The 13,860-nt window shown below is 42.4% G+C and overlaps 1 protein-coding gene across 2 annotated transcripts in view; it reads right to left on the bottom strand.

The window, feature by feature from the left end:
* Window positions 1–13,860, bottom strand: part of HECW1 (HECT, C2 and WW domain containing E3 ubiquitin protein ligase 1) — a 452,340-nt gene that overhangs the window by 85,116 nt on the left and 353,364 nt on the right. For both annotated transcript variants that reach the window (XM_004739366.3, XM_045089534.1), the window contains 2 exons: window positions 8,716–8,866; window positions 773–915 (listed from right to left, as the gene is read on the bottom strand). In XM_004739366.3, coding sequence (XP_004739423.1) covers window positions 773–915; window positions 8,716–8,866 — 294 coding nt within the window. The remainder of the gene's footprint in view (window positions 1–772; window positions 916–8,715; window positions 8,867–13,860) is intronic.

Below are 13,860 nucleotides of genomic sequence, written 5' to 3'. Positions count from 1 at the left end.
TGAGCACACCTCTCTCAGAGGTCACAAAAATGAATAAATAGAAAAACTAAAACCAGTCAGTTTAACTAGCTTGTCTGGTAAAATGAAGAGAGTGGACGCACTTACAGTCGTTGGTGGGACTGTGTGTGCACGGAAATCCACTGTTCTGCCCTGCAGCGAGGAGCTTCTGCCCCGAGCTTCCAACGTGCCAGCACTCAACCCAACTTAAGAGAAAGTGGATTGGGAAGTCACTGTGATAATCTTTTGTCATTACGGGTATAAAAAACTGAAGCCAGTCTTTTATGCCTCTTGAATATTCTCGTCTGAGTCCACTCAGGCAGATTCAAAGAAATGAAAAGCAGACAACTGGCGGAGGCCTGGCCTCCGGTATTAGGTAACCAGGCGCGGGGGGCAGAAGAGTACCTAAGGTAAGCTTTTGGGAATACCTCTTTACTCCCACGTTGCTCCCTCAAGGGGGAATTGTATTTTATTTTAAATGCAAACAAAAAATTATTCCTAGTGTTGTTATGTAGGTTCTTTGATGTAGACTGTGAATTTTCAATGCATGTTTTATTTATAAGTGGAAAATTCTTAGGACACCCACAAATAAATTCACTCAACGAGAAATCATTAGGCCACTGGAAAAATTGCCTCAATGCGCAAGTATGAGTTCTCTTACTATGAATTCACTTCTCCTTTATGTTCATGGTGGGAAAATGCTGTCTGTTTCACACTGCTGACACCAAGCCTCTTTCCCCTCCCCCATTCCACCACTCTTCTCCTCCTTCCATACCTAAACTTGACTGAGAAGATTCAGCCTCTGAGTCGCTCCCACCACCTCCTCCATTGCCTCCTGCCGGGACCTGCTCACAACTCTGGCTGCCAGAATCTTCTTCCGACCTCTCTGTTGCAATGGTTCGCTGAATGTTTTGATACCTTTGCATCAGAAAATGGAAAGACAGGGGTTAACTTTTGCTTAATGCCTTGCTGGGGGCTGATGCTCTGAATCAGGGAACTGGAGAAATCTGTAAAGAATCGTCTTGAATATTGGCAAATAAATGCTTAAAATTCCCACAAGATACCGAAACAACTGGCAAGACAAGTGTGTCCAGATGAGTGAGTGGACTTCTTTTCGTTTTGTAAACTGTGATAAGTTTCAAGTATGGTAACTTTTACACATTAACACAGATATCTAGTCACAAAAGACCAGCCTCTGCCCTGCATTAAATAAAACCAGACTAAGTTTAAAATAATGGTTTGGGAAATAACTTTAAATGTCACAACTAAGATATCAAATTACTTCTACATTATTGTACATATTGTGGTCTATAAACCAGAGTAATAATTCTACTCCCTTATTGTCATCTGACAGGTAACATATCATTGGCAGGAACTGTGGAAATATTACATTCTAAGAGCATGCTGGCCGACAAGCAGATGTTTTCTGCTGATTTGAAGGCTCATTTTATTTTTCTTCCCAGGTTGAGGATTCGGCCAGTCAGTCACCTTTCCAGGTACTTACTAAGTATGTACTGACTCTCCCAAAATGCCCAGGCTCCATGCTGGACTTTCAGATCCAAGTCAGGATGGGAATAGGATTTCGGCCTCTGAACACACACAGTGGAGACAGAACAAAGAGGGGAATGGCATGCAAGCCATCACTCTAACAATGTCAAAAAGCTGTCCCAAAGCATAAGACACAGACAGAGAAACACCTCGATGCCTACATTTTGAATTAGTATGAGCCTGTTGGGGACCTTTCAGGGAAAGAATGTATACTAACACAGAAGAGTTCAGTCTTGGGGAACTCTGAGCAGCTGGGTGGATTCCCGGGAGGTGTGGGGCTCAGGCAGCGAAGGGACCAGCAGAGGGGGAGGCAGGGAGCCTTGAGGTGCCCCTGTAAAGACGGGTTCTTGAGCTGCAGCAGAATCACCTGCGGGCTTGTTGAAACACAGACAGCTGGGCCCCACTCCCAGAATTTCTCAGATTCAGTAGATCTGGGGAGGGAGGAGGCAAGACCCTGCATTTCTAACTAGTTCCCAGGTGATGCTGCTGCTGCTGGCCCAGGGACCAACTTTGAGAACCACTGCGGCAGGATCTGGCTAGTTGCTGAAAAAGACGTTGAGCTAGCAACTGAGAATGAGGACGTCCGTCTAGGTGGGGCATGCACTGCAGGAGGAGAGCATGAGTTGGGGAGAGCAGCTGGGAACCAGCCACTGCAACAGCCCAGTCTGGAGGTGCTAAAGGCCTGGACACAGGCGGGCATGGGGGACGATGGTGGCTCTGCAAGCATGGGGGAGAGGAACACCCCATGGCTGGGGGAGAGGAACACCCCCCCCACGGCAGGGAGAGTAAGATCTGTCTCTGCCCCAAATGCAGACATTTCCTAAACCTCCCTGCCCTGAGAGCCCACTCTGTCTCATTTACGCTGTGATTTATAGGTTGATGTCTAGCCGTGTCCTTCCTCTTTGCTCTACTTCCCTCATCCATGTAGCCCCCTTATCCTCCCCGCCTGACCTCTGTTTTGCCTAATGTCTCAGCCTACCAAGGCATACACCCAGGATTCAGCTTCCCCTTTCCTCAAGGCCCAGCAAGAATGGGAGAGGGAGCTGAATTCAAGAGAGACTTCGTGGCAGAATCGGTGTAATCTTATATGCAGACTGCGCAGGACCTGGGGGCCTGTCTGGATGCAGAGGTTGAAGGAGGAGGAGACAATAGTGATGGTAAGTGAGGGAGCCAGTCCTGAAAAGGGACATGTAGGAGAACAGGCAGGAGGGAAGGGAATCTTGGTGTGGATTTGGATATGTTGACTTGGAGGTCGTTGATTTCATGCAAGTGACAAGAGGCAAAGGACCGGTTGCTATATGAGTCTTGCACCAAGGAAGGAGATACAGGGGGTGGAGAAAGAGGTGTGAAGAGGAAAAGGAGAGTGAGAGCCCAAGGAACAGTGAATAACCAAGTCTCCGAATGCAATCCAACATGGGGCAAGGGGGAAACATCATTACAGAGTCCACTGTGATGGGGCTTCTGAAGACCAGAGACCTCCTTCTTTCTTTGTTCTTTAAAGGAATTTTTTTTTTTTTCTTAAGTGTGGTCTCTACACCCCTTGCAAGAGAATCAGCTGGGCGATTGTTATAATCACAGAAATCAAAGCAAAATTGAAATCTGCATTTCTAAGAAGTCCTTCAGGTGGCATTACTTCCGTCTAGGTTTAAGAGTCACCAGTTGGGGGACGCCTGGGTGGCTCAGTTGGTTAAGCGGCTGCCTTCGGCTCAGGTCATGATCCCAGCGTCCTGGGATCAAGTCCCACATCAGGCTCCTTGCTTGGCGGGGAGCCTGTTTCTCCCTCTGCCTCTGCTGCCACTCTGCCTGCCTGTGCTCTCTCTCTCTCTCTCTCTCTCTCTTTGGCAAATAAATAAATAAAATCTAAAAAAAAAAAAAAAAAAGAGTCACCAGTGTACTGGTTGAGGCTCAGCCACTCAGCCACTCAGCCACTCACTCATGACCGTGTGTCAAGAGACACCTTTGCCTGCAGCAGTTACTGTGGGGCATTTTTGAGAAGTCCTCTAATAAGAAAACAGGGAGAGGGCAGGAATGAGCAAAGGATTATATCGAGGAATCCCACGTTTATTTACCACGTCAACCTGTCTGTGGTCTGGAGGTTGTGGGGAAGGTGAAGGATGGCTGTCTGCTGTTCTGCCTGTTGGAACTCAGAGAGTGCCACCATGGTGGGAGGGACAGAGTGAGCCACTGAGAAGCTGCCTAAGTGTGTAACCTTGACCAGGGGAGGAATGGGGCTGCCAAAGACCAAGGGAGCTGTTGTCAGGGAGATTCCCTAAATGATTCATGGCAGGCTGCATTTTCCAAAAATGGCTCAACAATATTTTTAGTCCCACATGCTCTTCTGGAACCTAATTACTCATCTATTAAGACGTGGAATCAATGTTGCCTCTCCTTGAACCTGGGAAGAGCTTGTGGGAACCTTGACAAATTGAAGATAACGTAAGTGACAGTTTGCAGTGCCCGTGCTGTGAGGTCCCATGGGAAGGCCATAGATAGGTGTTTTGCTTGACAGTCACAGCCAGCATCAACCTCCAGATATATGGGTCACCAGCCCCGGCAACCCTCTGCAACCACAAGACAACACAATACCCCAAGAGAGAATGGCTTCACTGAACCCAGTCAGCCATGGAAACCATGACAAATAAAAGTGATATATAATAACAATGATGGTAGCAATAAATTATCATTGTTTCATGCCAATTTTGGGTGGTTTGTTACTCTGTGAGAGATAACCCAGAACAGAGCACAGACAAATATAAAGTTGTAACCTCACTTTTCCTTCCCAAAGTACAGTGACCACAGAAGAGAATGTCTGTGAATCAATGCAATCTTATTTGATGATGAAAATGTCAGTAATTTCACAACATGCTGTGTGTCCTCAGTTGGACTTTGGTTGTCTTGGGCTTTACTGCGTCAACAGCCTCAAATCCCAGGTACTACACCCCAGCCCTGATCTGTCCTGAAGTACAGGGACAGTTCTGGGGAAGCAGGACACACAGCAGTTTGTGGAGGGATCACTCAGCGAGGGTAGCCTCAGACACTCGCTCTGTTTTAAAGATGAGAGAGGGAGTCAGAACAGGTTCTCTCACATTTCATCAAGAATTATCCTTCCACATCCTCCTTCATACTTTTTAAAATATTATATAAAGAGTTTATGGCAAGATGGGATTGGGAGGGAGACTCTTAATCTTACAAAACAAACTGAGGGTTGCTGGGGAGTGGTGGGGGTTAGGGATGGGGTGGCTGGGTGATGGACATTGGGGAGGGTATGTGCTATGGTGAGTGCTGTGAAATGTGTAAGACTGATGAATCACAGACCTGTTCCCCTGGGGCAAATAACACATTATATGTCAATAAAAATTAAAAAAAAATACTCTATTAAAAAAAAAAGAGTTCATGGAAATTGGTAAGAAAGTCAGCCAGAATATCTAATTTATAAATGAATACACACACAGGGATGCACAAAGCCAAGCAAGAGGAAAACCTTCCAGAATTGAGCCAAACCAAACACAAAAGCCCAAGACCATACAGTTCTCATGGGAGGAACTATAACTGGTAAAAGAAAAACTTATGGAAACAAAAGTTGACCCTCCCTGTCAGAAATCAAATGTAAGAACTAAAATCCTGGGAGCACCTCTTAGGTCCACAAAACCACACCCAAAGATGGGACAGGAGTGAAGTTGTTGTTGCTGGCAGAGCGAGCCTGCATTTTAGGAAACATTAGGCATTGATATCAAGTACCAAGACCACAGTGATCTCCCGTGGCTTGCGCTTTGGAGACTATAACCCCCAGAAAATACTTCTGTGAGATAATACTAATATTTTACAGGGCCCTCAGCCTTATCCAAAATAGTAATGAAAGCAATAAGGGAAACATCCAGCACTATGGCAAAAGAAGTTAACTAAAGTACAGTCCATTCATTGGAACACTATACAACCATTTAAATGATATTCTAAGTCTCTGTAGCAATATGAAAATGCTTATAGTGCGGCAAGTGAGAAGAGAATATAAAACTAACTACATATTATCATCACAGCTACACAAGGTCTATGCATGCACATTGAAATTAAAGACAAGATTTTTTTCAAAAGGTAAAGCCTGGGGTCGTAGAATTATATATACATCTTTTTTTTTTTTTTACATTTTTAAACTTCCATGTCTCAATAATAGAAATATTTTATCCAAATAACTAAAAAACCCCAAACTTTAGTTGATTATTTGAAGTGAGAATACATATTTATATTTTCTGCTTGTTCGATAAATATCTGTGAAGGTGCATCGAATTAATTCAGAATATTCTGAAAGTGAAAGAATTAACTAGAGAAACTCTTACACTGAGTCCTGTTAGACTCTGGTACCCATCAGGCATGGGGAGGGGTACCCGGGAGGACAAGGCAGAAAGTTTCAATCACAGAAGAGGCAACCACTAACTCTGCGTGAAGAGTTCTGGGAGATTTCAGGGACCACAGGACATTCTCATGGGCCTTAGCAGAATGGAGCATGGCAGGTGGTGAGGGACGTCTCTGCCGCAGAAGCACAATGGTCAAGCCATAAAGGCCAGGAAAGGTGTGCTGCGTTGGGGTACCGGTGAGTTTGAATGTGGTCGCTGTAGGCTGCACTGTGCATTCTACCTTTTTCAGTGTGCATCTTCTTGCACAAACACACTTGACTTTCATAATTATGCTGTTGGGAGTCCAGGGAAACCCCACTGGGTCCAGGACAGGCCACCCCAAAATATGCCGAAATGGCATATTGATTATTTAGAATTAAAGTTTTAAGAAACCACCAGTGCAGAAGGACCCTCTGACCGTCCTCTGATCTCTGAAGGCAGGAAGTGAATTTCCCTTGTGAATCTGCACCTGGAGGGCAGTAGTCCTCTTTATCATCAGGGATAGGGATCAGGCTCACGACGGCTGGGTAAACCAACCTTGTTCCTCTACACCAATTTACTACCCCAAGCCCAAACTGGTTTGTTAATTCTTTACACAGAAAAAATGTTTCTTGTCATTTCTTTGAGTCTCATAGTTCTGTGAGCTTTCCTACATATGAAATAAAATTTAGTTTTCTCCTTTTAATCTTTTTCTTATGTCAATTTAAGTATGAAGTCAGCCAAAGAACTTAGGAGGGAAGAAAGAACGTTTTCCTTCCCTTACACCTTGCAACACCGAGAAATATCTGTTTTGCTGTGAGACGGGGATTGCTGTTAATTCCTTCTGATAACCAACAAAGGTTTTCAGAAAAACACCCCCCAGGAGTGATCACATCCCAAAGACCAGCAGTGTACTTTCTGTGGCCGCCTTATCATGCCAGGTCACTGAAAAACTCTATAAGCTTGAATGTATTAGGTTAAGATAAGCGCTGAAGAGCTGGGATACTTATCTGGAGGTTATCTGGCCTTCCCTAAGTAGGTTTTCTCACAAGAAATAAGTACTTTCTCAAGTCACCAAATTTCTTTTCTTTTTATCTGTCCAGATGGATGTGCCAAATACCACTTCCTGTTTCACAAAGTCTGGCTGCCTCTCCCGATGGTTCAGCTCCACTGGAGGGCACAGGAATTTACACATGAAAGCCTGTAGAACTTCTCTAGAGGCCTGATTCAGGATGGATTTGGCCTAATTTTTATATTATATAACCTGAATATGATGAATTTTCATGGATTTTAATGTCCTAGGTCAAGGTGCTTACTTCTGCTTCAACGTATTGTTTTCTTTCAGTGCTTGGAACTGTACCTCCTGTAGATAATAGCCTGGTGATACTCTCCCTATGTCTCAGCCTGCCAAGTTCAGCTCCTAATCAAGTTTAGCTTCTCTGTTTGGGCAGGAAAGATCTACAGATTATTTCTGCCTATGCAATCTCAGTGCAGTCTCTGTGTAAAATGAGCTTGCTGTGTCCTCCACATTTTTATTGACAGGAGTTTCATTGTAATCACCAGGAAAGGGCTCTCCTGTAGATTTCTGATGCGTTCTTAACTAATAAAGCTGGGTTATCACAAGTTCTGTAATGTGTTTTCCTTCTGTGGGAATGATGGTAGAGAAATGTACTGCCGATGAATATCCAGCACAGTTCTCATTAATGACTTTAAATGCTCAGCTACTAATGGACAAAAAATGGATAGTGAATGTCTTCCAAATGCTCGAGCAATCAAAGAATCCTGGCGATTTTCACCTAAGTGTGTTCTTCTGTGTGCAACAGTAACCAGAAGTTCAATTTTTTGCCTCTGTGTGTTTTTCATAGGACTAAATTGCCCACTTTATTTTTCTGGCTGATAACGTCAGCTTCTAGTTCCTTATACTGTATAGTTCCTTTCAACTTTTCCTTTGTTTCATCCTAATGAGATGGCTTGTGGATAAGGCTGAATTCAAGCATGCAGTTTGCGGTCCTGGCTACGAAAAGTATCCCAAAACTGCCATCTTGGCCTTAAAGAAGCAAGAGGTCGGATATGATGCACATGCTAGCTTACAGCGTGACAGAAATGTTATTTAGGATCTCATTTGCAGGTTAAAAACAAAATGGCATCTTGACAATTTCACAGGTAAGAGTCTGGTTTTTAGACCAAACAATCCTCAAAAACTGCTTTTAAACGTTTTTTTTTTTTTTTTTTTTTTCTAAGATGAAAGCTGTTTAGGAATTACTGAGTATATAGCAATTAGGGGACCGGGGCAGACATGAATACAGACAGACATGAATACAGACAGCTTTTAGTATTCTACTGAACACATCTTTGGAGGGTTCTCAGCTGTTTGAGTTCTGGGCCCTTTTGAGAATCTCATGAGAGATATGGACCAGTCTAATGGGAAAATGTGCATCCATGTATAATTTTGCATACAGTTTCTGGAGGGTTCATGGAACAAAGGCATCCTCAGTGAATACCTAGGGAGGAGGGTGGTCTGAGAGCCCCTGGTTAAGGAACACCTGTTTTTGAGCACATGCCATCAAGAAGTTCAGAGAATTCTCCATCTTTAAATGACACTCAGGCTTAATTAGTCTCCTGCCACCAAATTCTAAATCTAGCTTTCTAAGTACTGCTACAAATGGGTTTCTTAAGGTACATAATTACTTTCCAGGCTCCTCATACAGTCTGAGCAGAAACGTGTAAGTGGGGGGGATTTTCGCTGGCTGCCCCTCTCCTTTCCAAGGGGTTCCCAGGGGTTCCCCGCATGCTGATCACCAACCGCCTGTTGAGCTGCTCCATCTGCTGGATGGACCCCGATCTCCGCATTCCATCAGGGGTGGCTGCTGCTGTCGGACGCTGCCATGTGGTTGTGCGGTTCACGTGGTCCACATAAAAAACCCGCCCGTGGCTGTCAATGCGAGCTTCCCAGTCTGGTGTGTGATAAAAAGGCAAAAAGAGAAATCAAGGACAAACTCCTGATTCACGGGAAATAGATACCACTGCCAGGTCTTCTGTAGGTAGAACTCACTGTTGGTGACCTGCTAAAGGTCAGACCCTGCCCCCAGCACCTGCCATGACTTTGGAGGTACTACTGCTGTACTGGCTTTCCGAAAAACAGCCTCCTGCACTCAGCGTCTCTTAAGAGCTAGGGTTCCTCAAATACGACCTATGCTACGATTCTACTGTTTTCTAAAGAGAAAGTCTGATGTTTACTTTATCTCTTCCCTTAACAATCTCTATCCTGTCAATCTTGTTGGCTACTCCAATGACAGCTGCAAGATTGGAAACACCCTCCAGGGAGAGCTGACAGTCTGATGCCGGAGAATCCTTTCTTCGCTAAATCTGAGAGACAGCGACTCGTCGGTGAGGGGATGATGGCCCTCGTGTTAAAACCACTTTTAGCTACAGTTCTAAGATACTGTACCTGAAACTTCAGATGACCTCTATCCAATACTCTGCAACTTTAATTCATTGCCATTCCTCTTGAGGAAGAATGGAAGGATCTGAGCCCCTCAAACCATCCTTTTGGTAAGTTGTAAGTTCAGTGTATTTTCAACCCACCTGTGGCTGCCAAATATCTCTTGACAAAACAAAACAAAACCAGTAACAACTATTAACACACATCAAGATTTTAAATACCTCTTCACTGATAAATAATGAACACCCATCAAGTGTTGGACTACCTCTTTGCTGATTAAGGAAACATCACAAACAGCAGGGGGAGCCCAAGACAAAGATAAATTCTTCCCTTCTCGGATTTCAAAACCAAACAACGGAACGTGCACACATGGGGGGATACACGACATAAATACACGGGGTAGGGCGGGGTGAGTGCCAAAGTCCTCAAACCCGGGAGAGCTAGAAGTAAAACACACATAAATAAGCTTCACACAGAAGAGCAATGTCTGCTGTACAGCAATGGGCAAAGCTTTTAGAGTCCAAATGTGAAAACGTGGTGGAAATAATAGCTTCATGATAAAGTTATGCTGCAAAATGCGTTAGGCTAAGGAAGAAAAAGCAAAAAATGACTGCAAATGGAGGAAAACTATTCAGCCTTTTAAGTAAGAAAATCCATAGCTTTAGGGAGTAGGTCAGATATTAATAATTCTATTGAGAAATGATCATTCAGGTAATGACATAGCAACTCTCAATTTTTTTAAATGAGAAAAAACAATATATTTGGTATATTTATGGTTTTATGTATGCATGGTACATCTGTGACGATGATAACTTATGTCTGACTTTTACTTGAGGAATTGCCAAATAATGCACAATGGAAACCAAAATACCAGAACACACCAAATCTTATTTAAGACAAACTGAAGGAAAAACATAATCAGATTGTATAAATATATTCTAGAAGGTGTGGACGAAAATTGTCTACTAGATAATCCAGCTCAACTGTTAGCTGTAAATGAAAAATAGCCCACTGATAAAACTGGGTATATGTGTAACTACTAGGTAATTAATCTTGATCCAAAAATTGTTAAAATTTCAGTGATTCCCCAACAATTTTTTTTTTCTTGAACTCAACATGACTGTCATTCAACAAAGAAGGAACATGAGTCTTTGAAGAGTATTGTGGTATCTGGTTCAGTTGAACAAACAAACTCCTCTCAGCACTTCCTATGAACGAAAAACTACGCCAGGTCCCATGGGCACACTGCTGAGAAATGAGGGTCCCCACCCTCCAGGTTCCAGCCATGAAGGAAGGACTCCAGTCTCATAAATCCTCCAAGGAAAACACTAGCAAATGGGGCAGTGCAGTGGTAATAACAATTTCTTTCTACAAGTTCCCATATTTCCCAATCTCTCGTGGAAAAGGATGGCAAGCCAGCCAGACATGTCCTTCTGTCAATATATTAAATATGTAATAGTGTTAACTATAAGTGCATAACTGCACATTCATATGTGTTCAGAAATATTTATATATTTCTATTTATATATTTCTTATATATATTTATATATTTATAATCTCTAGAGATTATAAGCATTTTTTTCTGGGTTAGTTTGTAAAGAATTTACTTTTACATATTGTGTAAAGAAAGATTTCCAAATAGAACTTTAGGCCTCAGTGTATCCTGACAGACACGGCACTGTGTTGGCTAGACAGATTCCTGCCAGTGATTACCTTTATGATGCTTGGTAAGTAAGGGTGATTCATTTGTGACTGAAAGCCCCAGAAAATATAAAATTCTATCCTTTCCATGAAGTCTAGGAACAATGTAGAGCCTAACAATGTACCATCTTTAGTTATTATACTAAAAAAAGCCTGTAAAATTATTCTCCTTTTCTTCTTTTACTTTAACAAATGCAATACCATGTTTGTAGTCTACACCTTTCTCTTAAACTTCAGCCACACATCCAATTGCCTTCTTGACATCACTACCTAGATGACATCTCCAATAGAACATGGTCAAAATCAAGCTTCAGATCTTTCCCACCAAAACCTCTATCTGTAGCCTTCCCTTCCCGCCCCTGTTGAAGGCAAGTCCATCTTTCTAGGTTAAAATGCTTGAGACCATTCTTGATTCCTGTCTCTGTTTCAGACATCACATCTAATCTGTAGGCAAACCTACCTATGGAACATAGGTCTAGAACGCAACCGCTCTCCTCACTACCTCTACTGCTCCCACCCTGGCCCTAGCCTCCTCTGCCTCTCACCTGGGCCACAGCCATAACCATATTTTGGGTTTCATGCTTCTATATTTCCTCCTCAAAATTTAATGCCAATAGAGCAACCGCAGAAAAACTTACAAAACCTAAGTCAGAGAATATCACTTCTCTGCTCTAAAATGTTCTCCTTTCATCCAGAGTCAAAGCCGAAGCTATTAAGTGGCCTACAGGGCCCTGTGTGTTCTGGGTCCCTGGTATCTCCCTGACCTTATCCGCCACTACTGTCTCCCGGCCCCAGACACACTGGTCTCCCAGCTGTTCCTCAACCTCCTCTAAGCCTAGCTTCCAATGCTGCCTCCTAAGGAAGCCTGCCTGACCACCGGATTTAAATGGCGAACCAGCTGCCAGCGCATCCTCCAAATCCCACCTCGCCACACTCTGCTTATGCCTGCCCACAGCACTGCCCACCATCTAACCTGTTACACTATTGCCTTGTTCACTCTTTTCATCATGTGTGGGTCTCCGCCTGGCTACACCGTATGCTCCGCGAGGGCAGGGATCTTTGTCTGTTTTGTTTACCTTTTATTGAATATTTGTTGCATTTAATGAATATTTGTTGAAAGAATGACTATCAAGAAAATTCTGGGGGCACCTGGGTGGCTCAGTATGTTGAGCCTCTGCCTTTGGCTCAGGTCGTGATCCCAGGGTCCTGGGATCGAGCCCCGCACCGGGCTCTCTGCTCTGCAGGGGTCCTGCTTCCCCCCTCTCTCTGCCTACTTGTGATCTCCCTCTCTCTGTTAAATAAATAAAATCTTAAAAAAAAAAAAAAAGAAAAAAAAAGAAAATTCTGTTGTTAGGCTTCCCTACCAACATTTGTCATATTTTTCAGTGTTGAATGAACAGAGAACTGAGACCCAACTGGAGAAATTTGTCTTCATTATTGAAAACAGCTTATATAAAGTAAATCTTTAAATTAGACTTATATTCAATTATTTACCAGGTCCAGAATATAACTAGTAATTACTCTTGTATGGATTGAAGGTCAATTCATGCACACAGGAATTGATAGGTTTTTGTTGTGGGGAAGTGTTCCTTTCCTGGTAAGAACATGTTATATATATGTATTTATAATAGATATTTTTTACATAAGTGCTAAGTATAGTGACGCTGAAATTTTACTAGTCATCTGTGGACTATCCATAAATCAATATATAAATAAAGAAAGGAGTCAGGTATCAAAAATTAAAAAACATAATGTTTGCCCTGATCCCCCAAACAAATACAGTGTTCTTTTAAATGTTTACATATTAAAGGTATTTATTCTTTTCTCACTGATAAATTACAACTGAATAGGACAAGAATGGTGTAAATGCAAAATATATCATGTTACCAAGAACAGATGAATCAGGAAAAATTTTTTTTTAACTGTAACCTCCTAATGTAAGCACAGGCAAAGGAATGTAAAGAAATATCGATTCCTTGCATCCTGGCAAGATTCTGCAGTTGTAAAATTTATCAAATCTTAAAGGTTATCTCTGCTTGAAAAATAAGCCTAAGCCAAAACAGAGATGTTCTAGAATTATTCGTGAACATATATATGCGAAGTGACTGTATAATGTCCAGGGTATCAGTTCCTTCTTAGAAATGTATGATAATGTAGTATTATAAGGTTAAGGCCAAAATGATATCTAGGAACTACCCAGTCTAGATCTAGCATGTAGCTAATGATAAAATTAAGGCTTTACTTTACAAATAAGAAAACTCAGTCTCTGAGATATTACATGATTTTCCCAAGTTCAAATGACTAGTTAAATAGTAATGAGTTACACCATTACTATGGATGGAACACCATCCCTAAAGATGATACTTTTTTCTGGAAGCTCCTAAGAACTACCGAAGAAGTAGGCTGTCACCTATTGATGGAAGTTATAACAAGGCAACACAGGTCCTTGCACCCTGATGGGTTGAATGTTTTATTATATGGAGGCATCTGCGATGTAACAGCTTCAATGGAGAACAACAGGATTAGTCTATCTTGACCTGTGAACTTCTGAACAGAAAATAGTAAAATTCAGGACTTAAAGGTCATGTACAGTTTGCAAGGACTAGTCAAGTCTCGTAAGAAATACTCTGTTTCAGAAGTTGAGGGGCACTGAAGGTAATGGATTATTTCTTCAAGATCCCATATGGAAATCATTCATCAAAACACCCCATTTTTACAGTAGGTGCCATGTATATAAATGTATTTATTTTATAGTTGTGTAAGGTATGGAGTTGGGGAAGACTTTGGATCTGTACACACAAGTTC

This window comes from Mustela putorius, unplaced genomic scaffold (assembly GCF_011764305.1).
Source record: "Mustela putorius furo isolate JIRA1106 unplaced genomic scaffold, ASM1176430v1.1 tig00003845_pilon_pilon_pilon, whole genome shotgun sequence".
In the NCBI taxonomy this organism is placed as follows: domain Eukaryota; kingdom Metazoa; phylum Chordata; class Mammalia; order Carnivora; family Mustelidae; genus Mustela; species Mustela putorius.
This window is presented reverse-complemented; position numbering and strand designations above follow the sequence as displayed.